The 23244-nt window shown below is 30.3% G+C and overlaps 2 protein-coding genes, 1 long non-coding RNA gene and 1 pseudogene across 3 annotated transcripts; 1 reads left to right on the top strand and 3 right to left on the bottom strand.

The window, feature by feature from the left end:
• Positions 1-1575: 1575 nt before the first annotated feature.
• LOC105650808 (serine carboxypeptidase-like 18) lies at positions 1576-7648 on the bottom strand. Its single transcript, XM_089722243.1, has 14 exons — positions 7464-7648; positions 7210-7355; positions 6977-7050; positions 6736-6868; positions 5990-6070; positions 5806-5843; positions 5445-5546; positions 5260-5346; positions 4177-4320; positions 3417-3488; positions 3199-3317; positions 2297-2410; positions 2110-2164; positions 1576-1779 (listed from the first exon to the last, which is right to left on the bottom strand). Exons 1-14 carry the CDS (start codon positions 7574-7576, stop codon positions 1696-1698), a joined length of 1362 nt encoding a protein of 453 aa, XP_089578369.1. The 5' UTR covers positions 7577-7648; the 3' UTR covers positions 1576-1695.
• Positions 7649-12497: 4849 nt separating this feature from the next.
• On the bottom strand, positions 12498-23023 carry LOC149495426 (serine carboxypeptidase-like 7). The gene is made up of 5 exons (XM_089722242.1): positions 22709-23023; positions 22373-22518; positions 22103-22179; positions 13018-13072; positions 12498-12689 (listed from the first exon to the last, which is right to left on the bottom strand). Exons 1-4 carry the CDS (start codon positions 22837-22839, stop codon positions 13049-13051), a joined length of 378 nt encoding a protein of 125 aa, XP_089578368.1. The 5' UTR covers positions 22840-23023; the 3' UTR covers positions 12498-12689; positions 13018-13048.
• LOC149495428 (flavonol sulfotransferase-like pseudogene) lies at positions 16852-17993 on the bottom strand (annotated as a pseudogene).
• Positions 20281-21980, top strand: LOC149495427 (uncharacterized). The gene is made up of 2 exons (XR_016321104.1): positions 20281-20942; positions 21446-21980. It is a non-coding gene; the product is annotated as an uncharacterized LOC149495427 (long non-coding RNA).
• Positions 23024-23244: the final 221 nt, after the last annotated feature.

Below are 23244 nucleotides of genomic sequence, written 5' to 3'. Positions count from 1 at the left end.
ATATGGGGAACACTAACTTAGATCTGTATCGAAAGACATAAATTTAGAATTATTCGAAAAAGAAAATACAAAAAAGACTAGGGGTGAGCATCGATGGCCGCCCATGAAAAAAGAAAATTGAAATTTAATACATTCTATTCACTTGAGGACTATCAAACGCTTAAATGACCATTTGTGTCAAGCTTCGGTCGGTCCATGATAGTCCTTTCTCCTTGCCATAAGCATAAGTTGTCCTAACTCAACTATTTGTGAATTCCTCAAGGTTCAATTCTTCATAAACCTTAAGCTCTAACCGTTGTAATTACAAGTAACCAGTGTTTGGTTCTATTCATCGTTACTTGGTCCTGTAGGTGACCATGTCCCTGAGTGTTGACCATAACCAGTGTTTGGTTCTATTCATCGTTACTTGGTCCTGTAGGTGACCATGTCCCTGAGTGTTGACCATGTCATCATACCGATCACTTGCAAAATGATCAGGAGAAGTAATTTCTAGATCAATCTTAACAAAGTCGTCATTACATGTCCATTCTGCTACGACAGTCTCTAATTGGTTGATACTATCATGTAGATCTGCCATAACGTCTTGCATGTCCGCGCTCTGTGATTCTTTTAAATTGGCCGAAAGACTTTTTCAAGTATCTCAGCACAAATCCTATGGTAGCCAATTGTATTTGTTCTAAGGATTTAGTCTTCAATTGGTGCATGAAATTGTCCGATTCTAAATATACTAGGTTTTCAATCAATTTCATCAGCATTTCGATATTTTAATAAAATTCTAGCAAGTTTCACCGAGTGTACTGGAATAACTGTTTGGTATAAAATGATTATAGATCTGTTGGACCTGTGTCTATCAGGAATGTCTTGTAGTAGATGGACAAATGGATCGGGATTGTTTAATTCGAATAGAAGATGATGAAAATAAAAAGAATTTAGGAGGGTAAAAAGCAATGATAGAGGGACAAGAGATAAATATAAGAAATTAAATGATTGAAAAAGAGAGAGGGATATAAGGCGATTTGAATGTGCCAGGCAATTTGGTTTGTTTATATAAATTCACTTCATTTACAATATTGGTTTCCCCTGTTTATGGGGGTACTAAGGTGTCCCCCAAACAAGGTGCACCTTGTAGAAAATTTGTAGAAAATTTATACAACAGTCCAAAAATGTCCTATATATTTACAATTTATAGGTTTTAGGTCCAAATGACTCTCTTAGCACTATTCTAACTATATAATACCATTTTCCAAATTCTGCTAATTCAAGCCTTTTATTTTGACTTGGTTTTTTGGACCACCGTCAACAATGCTGCTATTCTTTTTGACAATTCTAATGTTCCCCTCATTCCAATATATATTATATATGGTAATATATAAAAACAATTATACCTCTAGGGGTCATTTTACAGCTTAATAGCAACCGCTATCAAAATTTTATCAAACAGTAATATTGATCTGCTAACCGCTATCAATTACAGCCACCAGTCATCGACAATTGCTCTTAGTTATCAGTTGGTATGAACAACTAAACCAAATGGGTCCTTAATATAGTTCGCTTAAAGGATTTTATCAACAAAAGTTATTAATTAAAATCCTTTATTAATTTTTTTAATGCAAGTTATGTGAAAAATACATTAAGTTATATCATGCAAGAATCTTTGCTTAAACAAACTGAAATTATTCGATCAATTGAAACCGACTAAAGAGGAAAAAATCCAAGCCACCTATCAATCATAGCAAAACATTCCTTTGGCTTGTACTCTGGAGCTGTATGTCCTCCTCCCTGCATATCAGAAGGCCACATTAAGGACTAATTATATAATATGTTAATTACAAAAAATTTTTTAATTATTGTTATTAATTATTAGAATATATACATACAATTTTAATTTTATTTCGATTCTAGCCCATTGTTTTAATTTTTTTATCAATTAATCTTAAATCATGTAAAACACTTTATGATATTATGAATTTAGCATTCATTCAATTTCAGCAAAATTAGTGTCTCTCTTCATATATATGCACATAGAGACTCAATAAAATTTTTATTATATATTGACCCCAGAAAAATATTTTCTAGATTCACACTGTGACGCACACACATAATTCTTACCTTAATAGTTGCATATGTCAACATGTACATGTTGCGGTAGTATTCCATCCAGTATCTGTGCAGCAAGTTGAGGTAAATTATGAAAATTATGAATTAAATATTTAAAATTTGCAGCTAAAGCCTACCAAGAACTTATATGTATAGCTGGAAAAATAAGATTCAACAATAGTCGAAGTTAAGTACCAACCCTGCCACTTGACCATCGAGGAACCATGGATTCCATTCGTGTTCAATTGTCAAATTTAGAGCCTCTATCCATGCCATGGTACTCAGAAATGGAACAGACATGTCTTGATCACCACTGTGCAAGAAAATACAAAATTAAAACTAAAACTTTGGTCGTAATAATATTGCAAAATTGAGCTTATAATATTGGAAATTAAAATTATGAAGTCTTAGACTTACACCAGTATCTCCAAATGCAATGGGAAAATGTATTTAGCTTTTAATTTTTTTTTTCAAATTTTTTATAATCATTTTTGACATCATTGAGTTCTTTTTTTTTTATGTATATATGGAAAAGAAAAACAGCGTTCAACGTATGAAAAATAGTTCAAGTGGGAATGTATGTTTGAGCTCAACAAATGATTTCTGAAAATTAGGTTTGGGGTCATTTCGGATTTCAGATTGCTTGAGGTCATTTTTTTTTTTTTTTTTTTTTTATCAAGAATTGTTCTGATTGGATTACTTCTAATTGCAAGCAGCTTGACAATATGAAAAAAAAAATATGTATAACAATAAAGTAAACTAAGTATTAAAAAATATATTATATAGTGGGATATTAATTATTCATAAGCTAAAATGGGACTAAATCAAATTGGATTACATAATTTAATTTAGCTTGGCTTTTAAATAAAAAAATTATTAATTTAATTAGTAATTTTTATAAAAAATAGTTTAAATTTTTTTTTTCTTTCTAAAACAAATCAACCAAATTTACTGTTGTATAAATATTCTAACATGTGGTTAAAACGTAACTTTTTACTATTATAGAATAAAAAAATTTTATTGCTTGAGAAATATACGGTAGCTTTCTTTCTTTGATGTTTAACAAAATTTATGCGGATAAAAAGTGAAAAATATATATACCTGTATATCAAAACTTTTAAGCCTTTCTCAATGAGATTTCGATGTATTCCAAAACTGCTTGTGAGATCCTTTGTGTATAGAAGACTTGTATTGCATCTTAGCCAATTTTCTATTGTCCCCTGTTTTCATTAATTGTTGAACAATTATAATTTAGAAGACCAAAATTATCAAATCAAGATTATATAGAATACAAAAAGGCTAGCATAAAATCAACGTACCTCTCGAATGTGAAGAGCTTTTTGTACCATTTTATCATTAAGCCAAACGAAGGAAGGGATATAGTTATAATTCTACAAGACCAGAAAAAATCTGAGTGTGTAATTAATGGTCAATAATTATTGATTAACAAAAAATCTGTATGTAGAACAAGAGATGTGTTTGACAATAGCTTTTTCAATAGCTTACGCTAGTTAAAAAATTGTTCAGTAACATAGTGTTTAGACTAACTTTTAGAGGTTATAGTAGTGTTTTATGAGAAATTAACTCATGTAACGTTTATCATTTAGCTTTTCAAACAGATAACAGTTAAATGCTACTAAGACTGTGTTCGGCAACAGCTTTTTAAGTAGCTTTTAAACTTTTCACTAATTAAAATGATAAACGCTGCTTAAAAAGTTATTTGGTAACATAGCGTTTGAACTAGCTTTTAGAGACTAGGGTAGTGTTTGTGAAAAATTAACTCATGTAACATTTATCTTTTAGCGTTTTAACTAATCAAACAGCTAACAACTAAACGCTACTAATCGCTAACAACTGCCAAAACAGCTAATTTTGCTAAACATACCCTAAAACAGCTAACAGCTACCAAAACAACTAATTTTGCCAAACATACCCAAGAGCTAATACAGTCTAGTTTTATTAGCCTTTTTCACGTCTTTTAAAAAATGTGAGAAATGAGAAATCTCGAGTTCGAGTCTACTGTTATTTTGAACCATTTGGGCTCCAAAAGAAAAAAAAAAATTGAGAAAGAATAATTACCCGACACCAAGGTGATCTCGAAGCATGAATATCTATAGGATCCTCCATAAGAGCACTTTCAGCTCTCTCTAATTTGGAAGGTTTTGTAGACCAATACCCGCAATAAGGTTCCAATATTTGCGGGATATATATTTTTGCAATGCACTACAAAATAAAATTGTAAAAATGTGTTGAAGTAAATACATACTAATCACTGCTAGAGGCTAAAGCAGAAAAACATCAAGGATACTTAAGACTCCGTTTATTTCTGTAAAATAATTTGCAGAAAAATATTTTCCATTGTTTGAAACATTAAAAGAAAATAAGTCATGGAAAATAACTTGTTGGTCAATGGAAGATTAGTTCGCATTTAAAAAAAATGACTTACCCTTATTTACGTGAGAAAACATTTTGCCAACCTATTTTATAACCAAAACTGGTCTTTTTGGTCCATCAAAGAACCCTCCATCTAGTGAAGAGGTGCAATTGTAGGCCTCAAATCTCTTTGAAAGTGTCAAAAATGTGTCAAGTGGCTCTTTTTTGAGGACAAAATGTTTAAAAAGTAATTTATTAATAGGTTCATACCATTTAAAATATATTTTACATGATACTTTTAGCGATATAATTAAAATAATCATTAAAGTATTTTAACAATATATTTTAAAATAATTATAGTACTTATATATTATTAAATTATTTTAACATGATATACACTGTATCGTTAAATAATTAAATTAAAAAATTAAATCATATTATTAGACTAAATTAATTATCATTATCTATGAGAATACATCTTAAATATAAAATCTAATTATTATAAAAAATTATCTTTAATCTAAATTCTTATAAATAATATAATAGGTGTAAATGCATTTATATGATGGAAAATTAAAATTTTTAATGTTATATCGAATGTTGAAAAATATTTTCTAAGAATGTTTTTGTGAAAGCCAAACATTGGAAAATAATGTGTTTTTCTATAAAATATTTTCCATGGAAAACATTTTCCGGTAAGTTGTTTTTCAGCAAGTTATTTTCCGGAAACAAATGGAGCATTAATTTTTAATTTTTCAATTTAGTCCTTGTTTAATTTTTAAGACTCACCTCCTCGTAAACCTGGAGAACAACTGCACAAGCTGTATTGTTGGGTTCTGAATAGGTATAATTGCGCTTGCAATTTCTTTTGCCATTCTAGAAAAAATCAATAAAACTCGGAATGTTAAAATGAATATTATTTTTTAGGGTTTTATTTTTATTTGATTTTTTCCAAGCAATTTATTAAATTATACCTCATAAACTTCTTCTGATATAAGTCCTGTGAAGTAAGCATACTTAAATCTTGAGTTGGTGTCTTTAGCCTCATATGTAACTGGATTTCCAAGCACATATCCCTACACCAAATTTAGTCTTGTGCATCAACTATGCTATAGTACTAATACTAATAGTTATATACCGAAACGTTTTCGAGGAGTTTCCAAGCGTTTCCGTGCAGGAAATGGCAGACAAGGGAAATTTCCGTGCAACATATCAGTATGATGGAGGTAAAAGATGTGGCAAAAATGATATATGTAATATGCAGATACAATTACTTCATTTTGATGGAAAATTTATTATTATTGGCAATAGAAACATCAAACAAGCCCCTCATACCACTAGATTCATTTTCGGATTCCGTCCTGCATCATTCCCTAAAAACAAAGAATTGAACAGCAATATCAAATAATGAAAAAAAAAAAAAAATGAAATCAAGGTTATATGTTTCACTTATTTTCTTTCTCAAAATAAAAAGTGGTAAATAGACATGCAAGAATAAATATTTCACATTGAAGGTTACCGTTAACGATTTCTTGAACAACTAATGGGACAATTTTGCCAGAATAAGAATCACCAGCGATATAGAGTCTGTTACTTTGAATCACCAGCGATACAAAATATTTTTATCATAAACATTTTATCTAGAATTATTTTAATTAATTGTTTTAATAAAATTCAATGTAATAATATCTTTAGATTCAATATTTCAGACGTTTTTTTTATAACACATTACAATTTAGGTATAAGTATGAAAGTGATTGTGATAAGAAATTTTTATTTATTTTCCATTATCAATTTCGCAAAATTATTATGTTTTCTAAAATTTTCACAGGAAATGAAAATAACAGTCTTTCATAAAAAAAGGAAAATGAAAAATAGAACTTTTTTTCAACATTTTTACATCCCCTAATTTTCAACAATATCCCAATTACATAAATTGAATTTTATATTATATATATAAAAAAAAGACTCACTCTAGCTATTTGCAATCCTATTGATTGTTTTCCCCAATTTATACTATTTCAAAAAATTAATTATATTTTTACCCCCTAATAAATTCTTTCTTTTTCTTCTTTCTTCCACCATTGGTGATTGGTGATGCTATGGAAGTAGTTTAACATATCGGTAAAACTTTTCGACAAATTTAAAATAATTCAGTTTGATTTTGTTTTTTGTAGAAATAAATTTATTTTAAAAAATAAGTCCATATTAGATTTGATTCAATTTTAATTTTAATTTTTTCTACACAAAAATTCAGTTTATTTCATTTTCTCACCTTCCTTAAAAATTCATAATTTGCAGCCCCTTGGTTAGTGTCGCTGCTTTGGTACGCCTGCGAAGTTGTTGCATATGAAAATCCAGTACCAACTGGTGCATCCAAAAATATTATACTGGCTACCTGAAAAAAAAAATTAAAATTTAATTCTTTAGACTTTTTATTTTGAGATAATACAAAATTCATATACTGAAAATTCTTATCTCCAGAAAAAACTTTGACAGTTGACACCTTTGTCCATGAATATGGGTTCAACTCAAGGGTTGGCTTCACTCTGGACTTTGCATAGTTGAATGATAATGGACCTTCAATAAAGAACACAAGAAATTTTTACATGGTTGGTTTAAGAATTACCATAAATATATATATATATTTTTTAAGACTGAAATGATTTCATTTTTTTTAGTCTTTATTATTAAAAAATATAAAATTAATATTTTTTAAAAGATATTAAGAAATTTTACCTATTTCATATACAAGGGCACTAAACCCAGAACAACCAGGGCCTCCGGTCAACCAAAGAAGAAGAGGATCCTCTTGTGGATTCCCCTCAGACTCAACAAAGTAGTAGAACAATTGCACCTCATCCAATTGCCCTACACCAATATACCTTAATTCCGAAAAAAAAAAAAAAAAAAAAAAACATCATATATAATCTTATTTCAAATTATTAATAAATGTAAATCATAAGTTAGTGAATGTAATTAATAAGACTAACCCAGTTTCCAATTTGAAGGGGAGATTGCCGGGAAATCCTGGAAGTGTCTTGATGATTGACTGTGACAAAACAATTTGCGAGAGAAGCAACAAAAAAATTACTTGCAGAAGCATTTTATACAATAGAAGAAGAAGAAGTGATGCTGTTTTTTATAAGGATAGATAGAAAGGAGATTTGATATACAATAGAAGAAGAGGCCCAGATTCCTTTTGCCTTGCCCCATCTTCCACCTTCCACCTTCCACCTTACTCTCACATCTACTGAAGCTACCTCATGAGTGAGGTAGGCAATTGTCTGCCTTTAGTGTAAGTTTTGCCCCCTTGATAAATAAAATTTAAAAGAAAATTAAGGTTTTGGATTTCTTCGGCAAAATTAAGTATTTTGATACTTGTTAGCTGTTAGCTGTTCTAGTAGCATTTAGCTGTTAACTGTTTAAGTAGCTTTTTATATAAAACGCTAAAAGCTAAACGATATATGAGTTAACTTTTTATTAAACGCTATCTTGACCTATGCTATGTTACTGAATATTATAACAAAATAACATTATTTAATAAGTTGTTGCCGAACACGGCCTTTGTCCGTCTACTCACCAGATAGTTCTGGCTTCGCCGTACGAGGCAATTGTTGTAGAAGCAACCAACCAAACCTAGCATAGCCTTTCCTCATATCGTATAATTAAGATTTTGCAAAATTTTTTTTTTCTTATTTTGCATATGCAGATTTACGGGTCGAACCACATAAATCTTGTGCTTCATAACACTGTAATTAATTAGAAAGGGAAAAAACCAAGCTACCTATAAACCATGGCAAAACAAAAACATGTGGAGCTGCGTGACCGGCTCCCGACAAATTAGTACAATAGTTTAAGTTTAATTATTTTAATTAGTCTTGCATTTTGCTAGCTTGAGCACGAAAATCCATAAATATTACATAACTTAATATGGGTGCACTTGCCGTAATTGTTTCATATGTCAAAATGTATATATTTTTGGAACATCGCATCAAATTAATACCTAAATCAAATATTATGTCAAATTTTCATCTCAAAAAAAAAAAAAAAAAAAAACCTACATCAAATTAATCTAATTATGAGAAAATTAATGACATTTTAAATTAAAAATGTTTTAGAACCTATTATAGTTGAATTATGCCCTTGAGAGTTTTCTTTATAGTGCATTAGATCTCGCAATTTAATTTGTTGAAGTGTAGGTAATCTTACATTGGATAAATATACATTAACTAAGTGGCATATAATAAAAAAGTGAATCAATCAAAATGGTTTAAGTTATTTCATATTAAAGGTAAATCCAATTTATTATAAACCCAAATATTAAATACATTACTAATTACTAACTGAATTTAATTAATTTGCTCGCAGAGCCAGATTCTTAACAATTTTGAATTCCGAAAAACTCAGCTTACTTGCTTCGATGAGCTAAATTAAACCACAGAAGTAGAAGCTCTTATCCAGACTTAACACAATGTTGTGGGTAGGAATTGTAGATATGGTTGCAGTTATCTTCCTTGCCCCCACCTTCCACTCACTATTAGTGTTGGATCCTTCAACTAACTTTCTTCAATTAAACCACTGTTAGGATGGAGCCAGACTTTGGAGTTAAAGGGGACCAAACAAAATTATCAAAATTTAAGGGATAGGTAAAAAAATTCATTGTCCCCACCCAACCCCAAAATCATTCACAATAATATTTAAGAAATTACTTTTTCAGTCTTTCATGACACATCAGTACATTAATTGAATCATTTGATCAAATTTTGAACTACACATTTTATTGGACAATAGCCTATTCCAATGATTCACTCTTTCGATTTACTGAACTGCCAATTTTTATTCTTGAAATTAAAAAAATTGGAGTCAATCTAAAAAAGATGGTTTCAATTTGTTCTAGTTTCAACATGATTCAGGTAAAATACTTTTTTAAAATAAAAAATTTAATAAGAAATATCAGAAAACTTAAATTAGTTTCATTTTTTCATTGTAGAATTTGAATATTCTTTGGCAACCCAAGATATTAAGAAATGGCACAATGGCAGTTGGGCCCTTGAACTTTTTATTTTCCTCTTTTGCTAATTGGACAAATTGGCCCTTCTTGGTTAAATTATAAAGAGAAGTTAATTATCCTTGTGCAGAAATCAGAAAATCATACAAAAGGAAGGAAGACACCAAAACTAGGAGAATGTCTTTATTTTATGATAGAATTCATTACAAGAAAAATTATCTTTCAAAATGATAAATCAAACGCTCCATTTTTCAATTGTGTCTGTTACGAACGAACAAAAGTGGTTGATATATGTATGTTGGTCCACTCCATAATTTTTTTTTCTTTTTCTTTTTTTATTAGGTTAATGGTAGAGTTGAAAATGGAAATAGTAAAAATTATTTTCATATTATCAGAAAGGGCAAGAATAAGCTTAAGAAAAAAGTTTTCTTATATATATAAACAAGAAAAAAAAAATCTTGGTGGTTATATAGGTGGGAGGAATATTGAGATTGCATCGTTAAGCATTTTAATTTGATTGATTGAAAAAAATAAAAAGGAGATTTAATTTTGATTATTTATATTAATTTTCTATTTAAATCTAAATTTTATTGGATAAAATAAGAAATTATATTATATATTATTTGGTTCCACTTTTTTATAACTGAAACTAGTAGTTTGAAATGAAATCATATAATATGATATTAAATAATTAAGGTATGTAATGTGTATATTAAATATGGTGAGACACAAATATAATATGGTAATATGTTATAATATGGTAATACTATTGCATGGTAGTATATACATATATGGTAATAAAATATAATATTGTAACACTATTTGACCAATATTAAATAGGTATATACTAAATATGGTAAGAATATAATATCTTTAAGAATTTGAATTTTATTGGTTTAAAATATAAAGGTAATTTAATTTTGATTGATTATTATTGTATTGTATAAGGTACATATTAAATATGATAAGGATATATTATATTTAATTATTATTTTTAATAAATATTTAATTTGATTTGTCATAATTATTTCCTACAAGTAACTTATTCTATGAAATTTTATTATTATTATTTTTTTAGAAGAAATCAAACTGAAAATTTTATTAATAGGAAATCATATACAGATATGAAATATAGATTAATATGTTTTATATTTTTGTAAAGTAAGTCCAATAATAAACCACTCATACAAAAAAAAAAAAAAAAAAAAAAAAAAAAAAAAAACCACAATTTTGATTTTAAGTAACCGATCAAGTTGACAGAGCATAATATATGTGCCATAGGGGATCGCTCACTATACTTGGTGGCTATTAGTTACCATTGTTCGACTCCATAGTCTTTCTACAAGTTTAATATGATTATCTTCAAATTTTTTACTTCTATCAAAAAGGAGATCTTCACTTCTTTCTGCATAACTGCCCAAATAATAAACTACCATAAATAAAATCACCATAATGGTGATAACAAAAATCAGAAACTATCAAACGGCTAGATCTGAGAACAAAATCCCAAAATATCGACAATAATAATCCCAATATATGGGCAATACTAACTTAGATCTGTATCAAAAGACATAAATTTAGGATTTTTCGAAAAAGAAAATACAAAAAAGACAAGGGGTGAGCATCGATGCCCGCCCATGAAAAAAGAAAATTGAAATTTAATACATTCTATTCACCTGAGGACTATCAAACGCTTAAATGACCATTTGTGTTAGTTTCGGTCGGTCCATGATAGTCCTTTCTCCTTGCTATAAGCATAAGTTGTCCTAAATCAACTATTTGTGAATTCCTCAAGGTTCAATTCTTCATAAACCTTAAGCTCTAACCATTGTAATTACAAGTAATCAGTGTTTGGTTCTATTCATCGTTACTTGGTCCTGTAGGTGACCATGCCTCTGAGTGTAGACCATCTCATCATACCGATCACTTGCAAAATGATCAAGAGAAGTAATTTCTAGATCAATCTTAACAAAGTCGTCATTACATGTCCATTCTGCTACGAGAGTCTCTAATTAGTTGATACTATTATGTGGGTCTGCCATAACGTCTTGCATGTCCGTGCTTTGTGTTTCTTTTAAATTGGCCGAAAGACTTTTTCAAGTATCTCAGCACAAATGATATGGTAGCCAATTGTATCTGTTCTAAGGATTTAGTCTTCAATTGGATCATGAAATTGTCCGATTCTAAATATACTAGGTTTTCAATCAATTTCATCAGCATCTCAATATCTTAATAAAATTCTAGCAAGACTCATCGAGTGTACTGGAATAACTGTTTGGTACAAAATGATTATAGATCTGTTGGACTTGTGTCTATCAGGAATGTCTTGTAGTAGATGGACAAACGGATCGGGGTTGTTTAGTTCGAATAGAAGGGGATGAAAATAAGAAGAATTGAAGAGGGTAAAAAACAAAGATGAGAGGGACAAAAGATAAATATAAGAAATTACATGATTGAAAAAGAGAATGGGATATAAGGCGATTTAAATGCGCGAGACAATTTGGTTTGTTTATATAAATTCACGTCATTTACAATATTGGTTTCCCCTATTTATGGGGTACTAAGGTGTCCTCCAAGCAAGGTGCACCTTGTAGAAAATTTACACAAAAGTCCAAAAATGTCCTATATATTTACAATTTATAGGTCCAAATGAATCTCTTAGCACTATTCTAACTATATAATACCATTTTCCAAATTCTGCTAATTCGGGCCTTTTATTTTGACTTGGTTTTTTGGACCACCGTCAACAATGCTGCTATTCTTTTTGACAATTCTAATGTTGCCCTCATTCCCTATATATATTATGTATGATAATATAGAAAATGAATTATACCCTAGTGATCATCTTACAGCTTAATAGTAACCGCTATCAAAATTTTATCAAACACTAATATTGATATGCTAACTGCTATCAATTATCAGCCACCAGTCATCGATAATTGTTATTAGTTATCAATTGGTATAAACAACTAAACCAAATGAGTCCTTAGTATAGTTCGCTTGAAGATTTTATCAATAGCAGTTATTAATTAAAATCCTTTATTTATTTTTTTAATGCAAGTTATGTGAAAAATACATAAGTTATCTCATGCAAGAATCTTTGCTTAAACAAAGTTAAATTATTCGATAAATTGAAACCGACTAAAGAGGAAAAAATCCAAGCCACCTATCAATCATGGCAAAACATTCCTTTGGCTTGTACTCCTCCCTGCATATCAGAAGGCCACATTAAGGACTAATTATTTAATATGTTAATTACAAAAAAAAATTTTAATTATTATTATTAATTATTAGAATATATACATAAAATTTTAATTTTATTTTGATTCTTGCCCATTGTTTTAATTTTTTTATCAATTAATCTTCAATCATGTACAACACTTTATGATATTATGAATTTAGCATTCATTTAATTTCAGCAAAATTAGTGTCTCTCTTCATATATATGCACATAGAGACTCAATAAAATTTTTATTATATATTGACCCGAGGAAAATATTTTCTAGATTCGCACTGTGACGCACACACATTCTTACCTTAATAGTTGCATATGTCAACATGTACATGTTACGGTAGTATTCCATCCAGTATCTGTGCAGCAAGTTGAGGTAATTATGAGAAAATTATGAATTAACTATTTAAAATTTGCAGCTAAAGCCTACCAAGAATTTATATATATAGCTAGAAAAATGAGATCCAACAATAGTCGAAGTTAAATACCAACCCTGCAACTTGACCATCGAGGAACCACGGATTCCAATCGTATTCAATTGTCAAATTTAGAGCCTCTATCCATGCCATGGTACTCAGAAATGGAACAGATATGTCCGTACACAACTTTTGTCCGTCTCCTTACACGGTAGTTCTGGCTTCCCCGTATGAGGCAATTGTTGTGGAAGCAATCAACCAAACCTAGCATAGCCTTTCCCCATATCCCATAATTATGATTTTGCAAAATTTTTTTTTTCTTATTTTGCATATGTAGATTTTACGGGTCGAACCACATAAATCTTGTGCTTCATAAAACTGTAATTAATTAGAAAGGGAAAAAACCAAGCTACCTATAAACCATGGCAAAACTGTTAGATTATTTTAATAATCTGTATGTAGCTTATGTGATTAAAGGGCTGATTCTAATGAAGGTGGTCTAAGATGATGGTTATTGGGCTTAATGGATAAGAGCCAGTTAGGGTTTTAATACCCTTCCTCTGCCTTATAAAAGATAAAAGAATCAACAGATTAGGGTTAACACAGAAACAAGAGAGTGTGACAGCTCCCTCAAACACATACGGAGATAGTTTGTTTGAGAGATCTCATAAAAGAAACTCCCGCAGCTGTTGATTATTCTCTAACCATTAAGAGAGCACTTACGGACAAAAGGCCAGAGTGAATAAACGTAGATCTGCCGTTATGGATCAAGGTACGCTTCCGATTATTGTATATTCTTGTCAAACAAATTCTATGAACAATAGATCTGGGCTATATTAAAGTTTATTCAACATGTGGTATCAGATCCTGTACCTGTTCTAAATTTGTATGATAGCGTTTTGTTGGCTTAATTAATGAAAAATAATTTCGTAAGGTGAAATTGATTTATATAGTATAAGCGAAGCCAAAATTATAGAAATTTGAAAACTGTTTGTTTTCTTTATGCTTTATAAATTATTTTATTATTATTTATAGAGAATGGTTATGACATATTATTGGGTTATATCGTTAAAGTTTTGAGATATTAATTTAATCTCATAAAAGTTTTGCATAAATCAATGTTTAATGAATGGAAAACTTGTTAGTCACCAAAGTGGCCTTGTTTGGATTGTTTTAGACATTGATTATGCAGTTTTCAATTGTTCATATTTGTGTGATGCCGTTATATGACATGAAAGTGAAAATTGAACAATTGAGCTCGTTGATTATAATTTGTTAGGTTACCCAAAGGTAGACCATTAATTATAATCAATGGCATTAAAGAGACTTATCATTGTACGAATTAATATGAATGTATATCCAAAGATAACATGCATATTGTATGGAGGATTATTGAATAGTTGAATGGAATAAAAAAAAAAGTAACTGGATTGCAGAAAGGAGCACGGGCATGCTGCAATGAGCACGGCGTGCTTCTCTCTGACTTGCATAAAGGCTCGCAAGTTCCTCCAGAATGAAAGTCTATTAAAGTATTTTTCTTCTTGACATCATTATTGATTAAAGCTACGCATTTAAATATTACCCAAAGGTGAATCTAGATGCATAATTAAAGTTGTTATTTATTTGAATCCATTTTATGTTTACTTAAAGCATTAACGTATGAGTATATGTGTAATGTTGCAGCTTCCTTTAACATGTTTACTATGGGCACTGGGTTGATTAAGTTCAATGGATTGAACTATGCTGATTGGTCCGAACAAATCCATTATCAGTTAGGAGTTCTGGACCTGGATCTGGCATTAGTCTCTGAAAAGCCAGCAGCTATTACAGAGACCAACACTGAAGCTGACAAGTCTCATTATGAGGCTTGGGAGCGGTCTAACAGGCTAAGCTTGAACTTAATGAGGATGACAATGGCTGAAAATGTTAAGCCATCAATGACCAGAACAGACAATGCTAGAGAGTACATGCTGAAAATTAAGGAATACTCCCAATCGGACATAACTGACAAGTCCATCATAGGATCCTTGATGAGTGAGCTGATGACCAAGAAGTTTGATTGGTCATAATCCATTCATGATCATGTGACTGGCATGCAGAATTTGGCAGCCAAACTGAAATCAATGGGAATGGATGTGAGTGAATCCTTTTTAGTTTAATTTATTATTAACTCTCTTCCTTTTGAGTTTGGTCAGTTCCAGGTGAATTACAACACCCTTAAAGAAAAATGGAACATTCAGGAAATCAAAGCCATGTTGATACAAGAGGAAGGGAGATTAAAGAAATTGAAGGAACACTCCATTAATCTCACTTTTCATAATGGAGCTAGCAGCAGCAATAACAAATTAGGGAAGAAAGACAAGAAAAGGGACAGTGCCCCAATGAAGGGTAATGAGGGCCAAATCTGTAAGGAATTGAAGTGCTACTTCTGTAGGAAGAATGGTCACTTCAAGAAGGACTGTCCTAAAAGGAAGATTTGGTTTGAAAAGAAAGGTATACTTTATGTTTCAGTATGTTTTGAATCAAATCTTATTGAAGTGCCTAATAATACCTGGTGGTTAGATTCTGGTGCAACTACTCATGTGTCTCATATTATACAGGGATTTCTTTCGATCCAACCCATAAACGAAACTGAAAAGTTCCTATTCATGGGAAATAGAATGAAGGCACGAATAGAAGAAATTGGGACTTATAGATTGATCCTAGACATTGGTCGTTATCTGGATCTTGAAAAGTGTCTCTATGATCCTGAATGTGCTAGAAATCTAGTTTCTGTAGGGAGGTTGGATAATGTTGGTTTCAGTTTTAAGATTTGTAATGGTGTTTTTTCATTATACAAACTTAAGTACTATTATGGTTCTGGTACTTTGATTGATGGTTTGTATCGTTTTAATCTTGATGCTGAATTTATTGAATCCCTGTTTAATATTGAACACAATATAGGTATTAAACGTAGTGCACAAAATGAATATTCTGCTTTCTTGTGGCATCAAAGGTTAGGTCACATATCCAAAGAAAGGATTTTGAGGTTAGTGAAAGGTGAAATCTTACCTTAATTGGATTTCACTGACTGGAACGTGTGTATAGGTTGCATTAAAGGTAAGCAAACTAAGCACACATTAAAGACTCAAGCCACAAGAAGCAGTGAATTGCTTGAGCTTATACACACTGATATATGTGGCCCTTTTGATGTCCCCTCTTAGGGTGGTGAAAAATATTTTATTACCTTTATCGATGATTTCTCACAGTACGGTTATGTATATTTACTGCATGAAAAGACTCAATCAGTGGATATCCTTGAGATATTCATTAATGAGGTAGAAAGGCAGTTAAATATAAAAGTTAAAGTGGTGAGATCTGATAGAGGTGGTGAATATTATGGTAAATTTTTATTATTATTATTTAATGGTAAATTGTGTAATCATGAATCAATTTTTATCTTATATTTTATTAAGTTGATTTTCTTTTTTCTAGTTCCATCAAAGACGGATAAACATGTAATTACAGGATAAAAAGTAATTGTTATAATTTAATTTTTTTTATTAACTTAATTCGTAAAGATTAAAATATTACTACTAAAATTAATATTAAGGTCATGCATATGATTAATTAATCTTTAACCATTAAATAAAAAAATAAAAGAAAGAAAGAAAGAAATATGAAATTTGCTTATTACTTCTAAAACCAAGACTCAATCACATCGTTTATTCTAAAACTTGGAATTGTAATATCAAAAACAACCAATCAAACCAATAATTTCAAAAACAACACATATCCTTACATACCGCAAGCTACACGCAAATACTATTAAATAACCTATAAAATAAGACCAGAATCACTAAATTTCTCTTTAGTTATTTGGTCAAATAGTTTTGCCATATCAGGTGTTATATAATTTTTCCAATCACCAATCTTACCCTTTCTAAAGAACGCATTACTTACAATTTTAAAAGGAATTTCATAGCCAACCTTGTTACTCTTGTTCACCTCCAAATTGCTCGATCTTTCAAAACTACAAAAATTAACTATGTTTTGTACAATACCTTGTCTTTCTTCTTCTACAGAGAAAGGGCACCCCATGAACTCTGCTATTCTCTTCACATAGAATAACGTATCATTCTGTAAATCTTCATATTTTAAAAACAATATTTTCTCAGGATTTTCCAAGCTTGCTTTCCAATATCCTAAAATATTGTCCCAAAAAGGTCCATAAGTAGATAACCCAGTACAAAACTTATCAAATGCCTCTTCCCATGACATAACATCAGTATCCAACTGCTTACTAATGAAGTGCCATAGCGAGACAAACACATCTTTAGGATCTCTACACATATAAATTATTTTACATGTAGAGCACTTCAAAATTGATTTAGGCAAGGAAGCATAAGGAACATGAGTAGACAACAATGGATTTTGAGAGTCTCTTTGACGACCCTTACAGTATAAAAACTCTATAAGAGGCACAATATCATGTGGCATATTTGTGAGTAATGGGTTTATCGAAGAACCATCAAAATGTTGGCTTCTTCTGAAAATTGTAAAGCATAGTGCCTTAAGCCAAGTTGTGCCAGATTTTGGAAGAGTACAAATGATAATATCAGTAGGTTGAGGTATAAAATATTTTTGAGCTAGAATTATACCTTCAAGGAAATTTGGGAAGCACCAAAAGCTTGGTATTTGTGTAAATTATGAGAAAGTTGCCAACTAGTTTCTTTGGGAAGGTCTGAGATGATCTGTCGACATTCAATTAAGGCTTTTGAAAGCTCTTCCAAGTTTGAAACATTCATAGCTTTCAAAGATGACGAAGGCTCCATGGAAGAAGTGTAATATTTAGATAGGTGAAGTGACATATTAACGGAGTGTATCAAATAATGCATATATAAAGCCTGATGGTAAGTTAGGTGTGTGGTCCAAATTGGTTCATAACATGATGATAACTCTGGATGATGGAAGCCCATCAATCAGTTAAAGTGGGTCCCGAAACTTAAGGGTCGTTTATTTGGAATGAGCATATTATATGTGGTAAAATCTATCAAATTAAATTTAATTAATTTAGGTTGATTCGGTTTTAGTTTTAATAAAAAAATCATTTTTTTAATTCAATCGGATTTTTGTTAGACAATTTGAAAAATTTAAAAGTTTTAAGAACCAAATTAATTTAGCTCAAAAATTATGTTAAATAAATTTAACTGAATTATTGAATTCAGTTCGGTTTAAATTTATAAATAGTTCAATTTTCATGATATAAAAAATTCAATTTATTAGATTTATTACTAATTTAATTTGATTTAACAAACCAAATGTTGATACTTTACAAACAATTGTAAATTTTTGTTATTGAAATGTGACCGAAGACAACACATTAACAATAATAATTTTAAGATTTTTGTGTGCTCAATAGATTTAGATGGAGCATGTAAATTCAACTTTCAATTTATAAATTTTAATAAGATTGCACAATTTTCCACATTAACAATAATAATTTTAAGATTTTTAATTTTTATTTGCAGAATATCGATTTCATATGTATTTAGTATAGTTTTTATAAATCACTAGTAATAACAAGAAAGATAAAGTTCTATTTTCACAAAAACATTTTAATATTTTATATATGTGGGTATAATTTCTGTATACTACATGTAGGTATAGATATCCATGATTTTTTATAAATGTTAGCAAGTTTTGAGAAAGTGCAATTGTAAATTTATAGATTTGTCCCAATAAAATCTTATCCCTTGCACGCGAACCTTTATCTTCACCCATAAAATCTTATCCCTTACACATATATTAAAAAAAAATTATATTACGGCGCCATTTATTTATCTAAAATAATTTAGAGAAAAAAATCTAAAATATTTTTAAAGAGAAAAAGAAAATTATTCTAAGAAGATAAAAAAATAATAAATATGGGACCTACACCAATTAGGTAACCCAACATGGTGTGTTTTAATCATGCTGAGCTTTATTATGGTGTGTTGTCGTAGTCATAATCATGTTGGGCTTTAATTATGGTATGTTATTGAAATCATAGTGCCCATGTTATAATTTGATGGATATATAATTTAATCCCTGAACTTTAAAAAAAATAATATTTTGATATTCTAAACTTTGAAATTGTTTGTTGGCATCTTAAATTCAATTTTTTTATAAGAATTGGCAACTCCTTATATTAAAAACAGTAATATTTAAGCTTTTTAATTTTTTTACATAAAATATTGGTTTTTTATGTGATTTATACAATAATTAAAATAATATTTAGTTTTTTTAACTTTTCAATTACTGTTTTCATCAATTTATTTTTATAGTATTCAACGGATCAAATAAAATATTTAATAGATATAATTTTTAGAGAAAAAAGGAGGCAACAAAAAAGATTGTTCTTTTGAATAGAATCTAACTATTGATTTGGTAATAAACGGCGCTTATAACCTTGTAATTGCTTAATTTTATACAAAATCTATGGCCTTTTTTTCTGCTGTAGTTTTTCAAATATGAACACCAATAAACTTCTAATAGAGTTTTTTCAACCAAATAAGGTTAAAAATCCATATATTTCATTAATTGGGCAATATTTCATTATAAATTTTTTCAAAATATAATTTTCTTATCAACCTATAATAAGTTTAAAATATTTTTTAAAAATAAAGATAATAAAGATAATAATTATTTAACAAAATCACTTTAAAAATTGAAATGTTTTTAATAATTTTTTATGGAAGGGGCCACCGACAGTACTTTGAAAAGTTAAAAAAGATCAAATAATAGAATATGAATGGCTATTAGTTTTTAGTATCTTATAAATCACTGGTAATAACAAGAAAGATGGAGTTCTATTTGCAAAAAGACATTTTAATATTTTATATATGTGGGTGTAATTTCTGTATACTACATATAGGTATCGATATCCATGAGTTTTTATAAATTTGAGCAATGTTTTGAGAAAGTACAATTGTAAATTTATAAATTTGTCCCAATAAAATCTTATCCTTTGCATGTGAACCTTTATCTTCACTCATAAAATCTTATCCCTTGCATATATATTTAAAAAAAAAAAAAGAAATTATATTAAGGCGCCGTTTGTTTCTCTAAATGTAAAATAATTTAGAGGAAAAGAATGTAAAGTATCTTTAAAGGGAAAAAGAAAATTATTTTAAGGAGATCAAAAATTTAAAAAAAAAAAAATGAAAGAAAGGGAAAAACATTCCATGTGGCATATGTATGTATTAGATGTAGCTAATTAAAGAGCACATGATTAAGTAGATGCAAGGAAAAAAAAAAAAAGAAAAGAAAAGGAAAGGGAAACAGAAGCAAGAGAAACTTAACTGATGTCGGAATAAATAAAGCTTGAAGTGTCATTAAAGGGTGTTTAATGGCATTGAAATGTGTATTGTCTGGCCAAGAAAATAAGGGTGTGGTGAACTAAATTAAACGGCTATATAAGATTGGGAGAAAAAGAGGGTAGCATTCGCTGTCAAGCGTAGCTCTAATTTTATCTCTTGCTCCTCTACCAGAGCTCATAGTCTGACAGCCCCGCGTTTTCTATTTTTCTACTCGTAACATAAAACATTCTCTATTTACTCTCTCTCTTTTACTGAGCTAAGATAAGCAGCTGACACTGAATTCGAGGACCGCGATGGTCACGGCGGCTACAGGAAGCTCAGAGTCGCGGAACAGAAGTCTCATGCGGAATCGCGGAACGGAAGTCTCACGTGGGGCAGCGATCCAAGGAAATAGGCGTCGAGAAGAAGCCAAAGCCCAAGTCTGTGTCTCCTAAGAGCCAGATTCGCTTAATCGAGCGCATATGCTCCGCAAGGTACAAATAAAATAGAAGTAAGGAAACATTTTTTTTTTAAAAATTTAAAATTTAAATATTTATGAAATAATTTTTTGAAAAAACTTAAAGAAAAAGTTAAAAAAGGCGCTCAACTTAATTTATTTATTAAAAAAAAGGCTCAAACTTTTTTTTTAGAAAAAATGCTTGAACTTAATTTATTTTCTTCAAATAAAATGAGATATTTAAAGTAAATCCAAAAAAGTAATTTTTCGTAAATACCCTTAAAACTAACCATTTTATACTTGTTAGGAGAGTTAATTTTGAGATTTAACCAAAATATTTGAAAAAATAAAAAAAATATTGAAATTGGGTTGAACCATGATTCGAAACCGTTGGAATTTTCGGTCGAACCGATTAGAAAAACCGCCGGTTCGAGCAGGTTTGACTAGTGCTTAGAATCGCCGATTCACTGTTTTTCAAAACTTGGAACCAAAACAGAACCACAAATCTTCGGTTCTAATTTTGATTCAAACTGATTTCAGTTTCTCATGATTTTGGTTCCAATTCCCAATGGTTTCTCACCGGCGGTTTCGGTTCCAAAAACCAGAAAATGGCCACCTCTTGTGGGTCATGTGGAATTCAGGGGGTGAACTGAAGGGCATGGCCACCTCTTGTGGGTCATGTGGAATTCAGGGGGTGAACTGAAGGGCATCCGGTTTTTCGAATGACGTGTGCAAAAAGACAGAATGCTTTCAGGACTTGGTTGTCGTTTTGGCTTAGAAAGCTCCACATTTTGAATGTATTTGACACGTGGTGGGAGGCCTGGCATTGGGCTTTGGAGGGTTTTGCATGATGTGATTGCTTGTGAATTGAAATATAGTCGTTGTGGTGGACGTGCATGAGATCTTACGAAAACTATTTATAGCCATCCGATATTGATATGTAAATTTAATTTCTGATACCCGGATAACCGAACCGTTCCGAACCGAAACTTGCGGTTCAGAATATGACTCGGTTTTAACACGAAAACAGTTTAAAGCGGTCCGTAAAATTTATTGACTCTCGGGTTTTTTGGTTCGGTGCGGTTCGCAATCCAACCATCCGAATGCACACCATTACATCAAATAAATATTAATATTAAAGCTAAATTAATCCTCTCAAAAAAAAAAAAAAAAAAAAAAAGAAAAGAAAAGCTTAACCTTTGTCCATGAATGGGGATTCAGCACAAGGGTCGGTTTGCTGGAAGTGGGGTTGGCATAGTTGAAATGTAGTGGACCTGAAAAAAATGTTGCAAAGCATAATATATCAATAATCAGTGACGGACAAAAACATTTCATTTGAGAGAACAAAATATTGATCGGATTTTACTTTTCAGCCATTTAAGGAAGGGAATCAAAATGAATTGATGAACCAGTCAATCCACACAAATTATACGAGGTAGTTTTCAGTTGTTAGCAGTAAAAATATACCATGTTGACATAGAATAGCAGATAGCGAAGAGCACCCAGGTCCTGCTGTAAACCAAAGCACAAGAGGATCATCTTTTGGATTCCTTTCCGACTCCACAAAGTAATAGAATAGCTGCACTTCTTCATTGTACCCTACGCCTACATATCTTAATTAACACCCAAATGAAATTGTCAATGTATAACTTTTTTTTTTTTTTTAATGGTTAGATAAAAGACTAATTCTTTTTGAGCTGGTGAGTAATTATCTTAAAAACATTTTCTAAGATGCTGATTCCACGACTCGATTATGAGACAGTGAATTTGTATTTTCAAATAGAGGAAAAACAAAGTACAGACCCGGTTTCAAGATTGAATGGAAGATCTCCATCAAAGCCAGGCAGATTCTTGATGATTGATTGGGAGGTAACAATGTTGGAGAAGCTAATTAGTAGAGGAAGAAGAAGAAGAAGGTCATGACCCAACACCATTTTCTATCTAAAGAGCTTTTGTTTAAATGAAACAATTGTGAGTGAACAATGTAATTTGATACAAAAAGTTCTTAGGTTGGGTCCAGCTGAGAATCGACTAATTGTCACAAATTAGGTCAAAAGGGTGGGGTATTCAATGGAAGATATACATGCACCTTTAAAGCAGATATCTTTTTTTACTTTTGCTCTGGATTTATTTCCATTTAGGTTACATATGAAACGTGTCTGTTACGAACGAACAAAAGTGGTTGATATATATATGTTAGTCCACTCCATAATTTTTTTTTTCTTTTTCTTTTTTTATTAGGTTAATGGTAGAGTTGAAAATGGAAATAATAAAAATGATTTTCATATTATCATAAAGGGCAAGAATAAGCTTAAGAAAAAAGTTTTCTTATATATATA

Source organism: Jatropha curcas, chromosome 6, assembly GCF_041381405.1.
Source record: "Jatropha curcas cultivar XTBG-Jc1 chromosome 6, XTBG_Jcur_1.0, whole genome shotgun sequence".
NCBI classification, from domain to species: Eukaryota; Viridiplantae; Streptophyta; class Magnoliopsida; order Malpighiales; family Euphorbiaceae; genus Jatropha; species Jatropha curcas.
Note: the sequence above shows the minus strand (reverse complement) of the source record. Positions and strands in the feature narration are given on the sequence as shown.

Coding starts and splice junctions, on each gene's coding strand:
- LOC105650808 (XM_089722243.1), bottom strand. CDS start 7,576: ATGCTTCTGCAAGTAATTTTTTTGTTGCTTCTCTCGCAAATTGTTTTG. Junction 5,844..5,989: donor TGTTCAAGAAATCGTTAACG/GTAACCTTCAAT, acceptor CTTTGTTTTTAG/GGAATGATGCAGGACGGAAT. Junction 2,165..2,296: donor CTCGATGGTCAAGTGGCAGG/GTTGGTACTTAA, acceptor CTTGCTGCACAG/ATACTGGATGGAATACTACC.
- LOC149495426 (XM_089722242.1), bottom strand. CDS start 22,839: ATGGTGTTGGGTCATGACCTTCTTCTTCTTCTTCCTCTACTAATTAGC. Junction 22,519..22,708: donor CCATTCAATCTTGAAACCGG/GTCTGTACTTTG, acceptor GTGTTAATTAAG/ATATGTAGGCGTAGGGTACA. Junction 13,073..22,102: donor ATCCCCATTCATGGACAAAG/GTTAAGCTTTTC, acceptor CTTGCTGCACAG/ATACTGGATGGAATACTACC.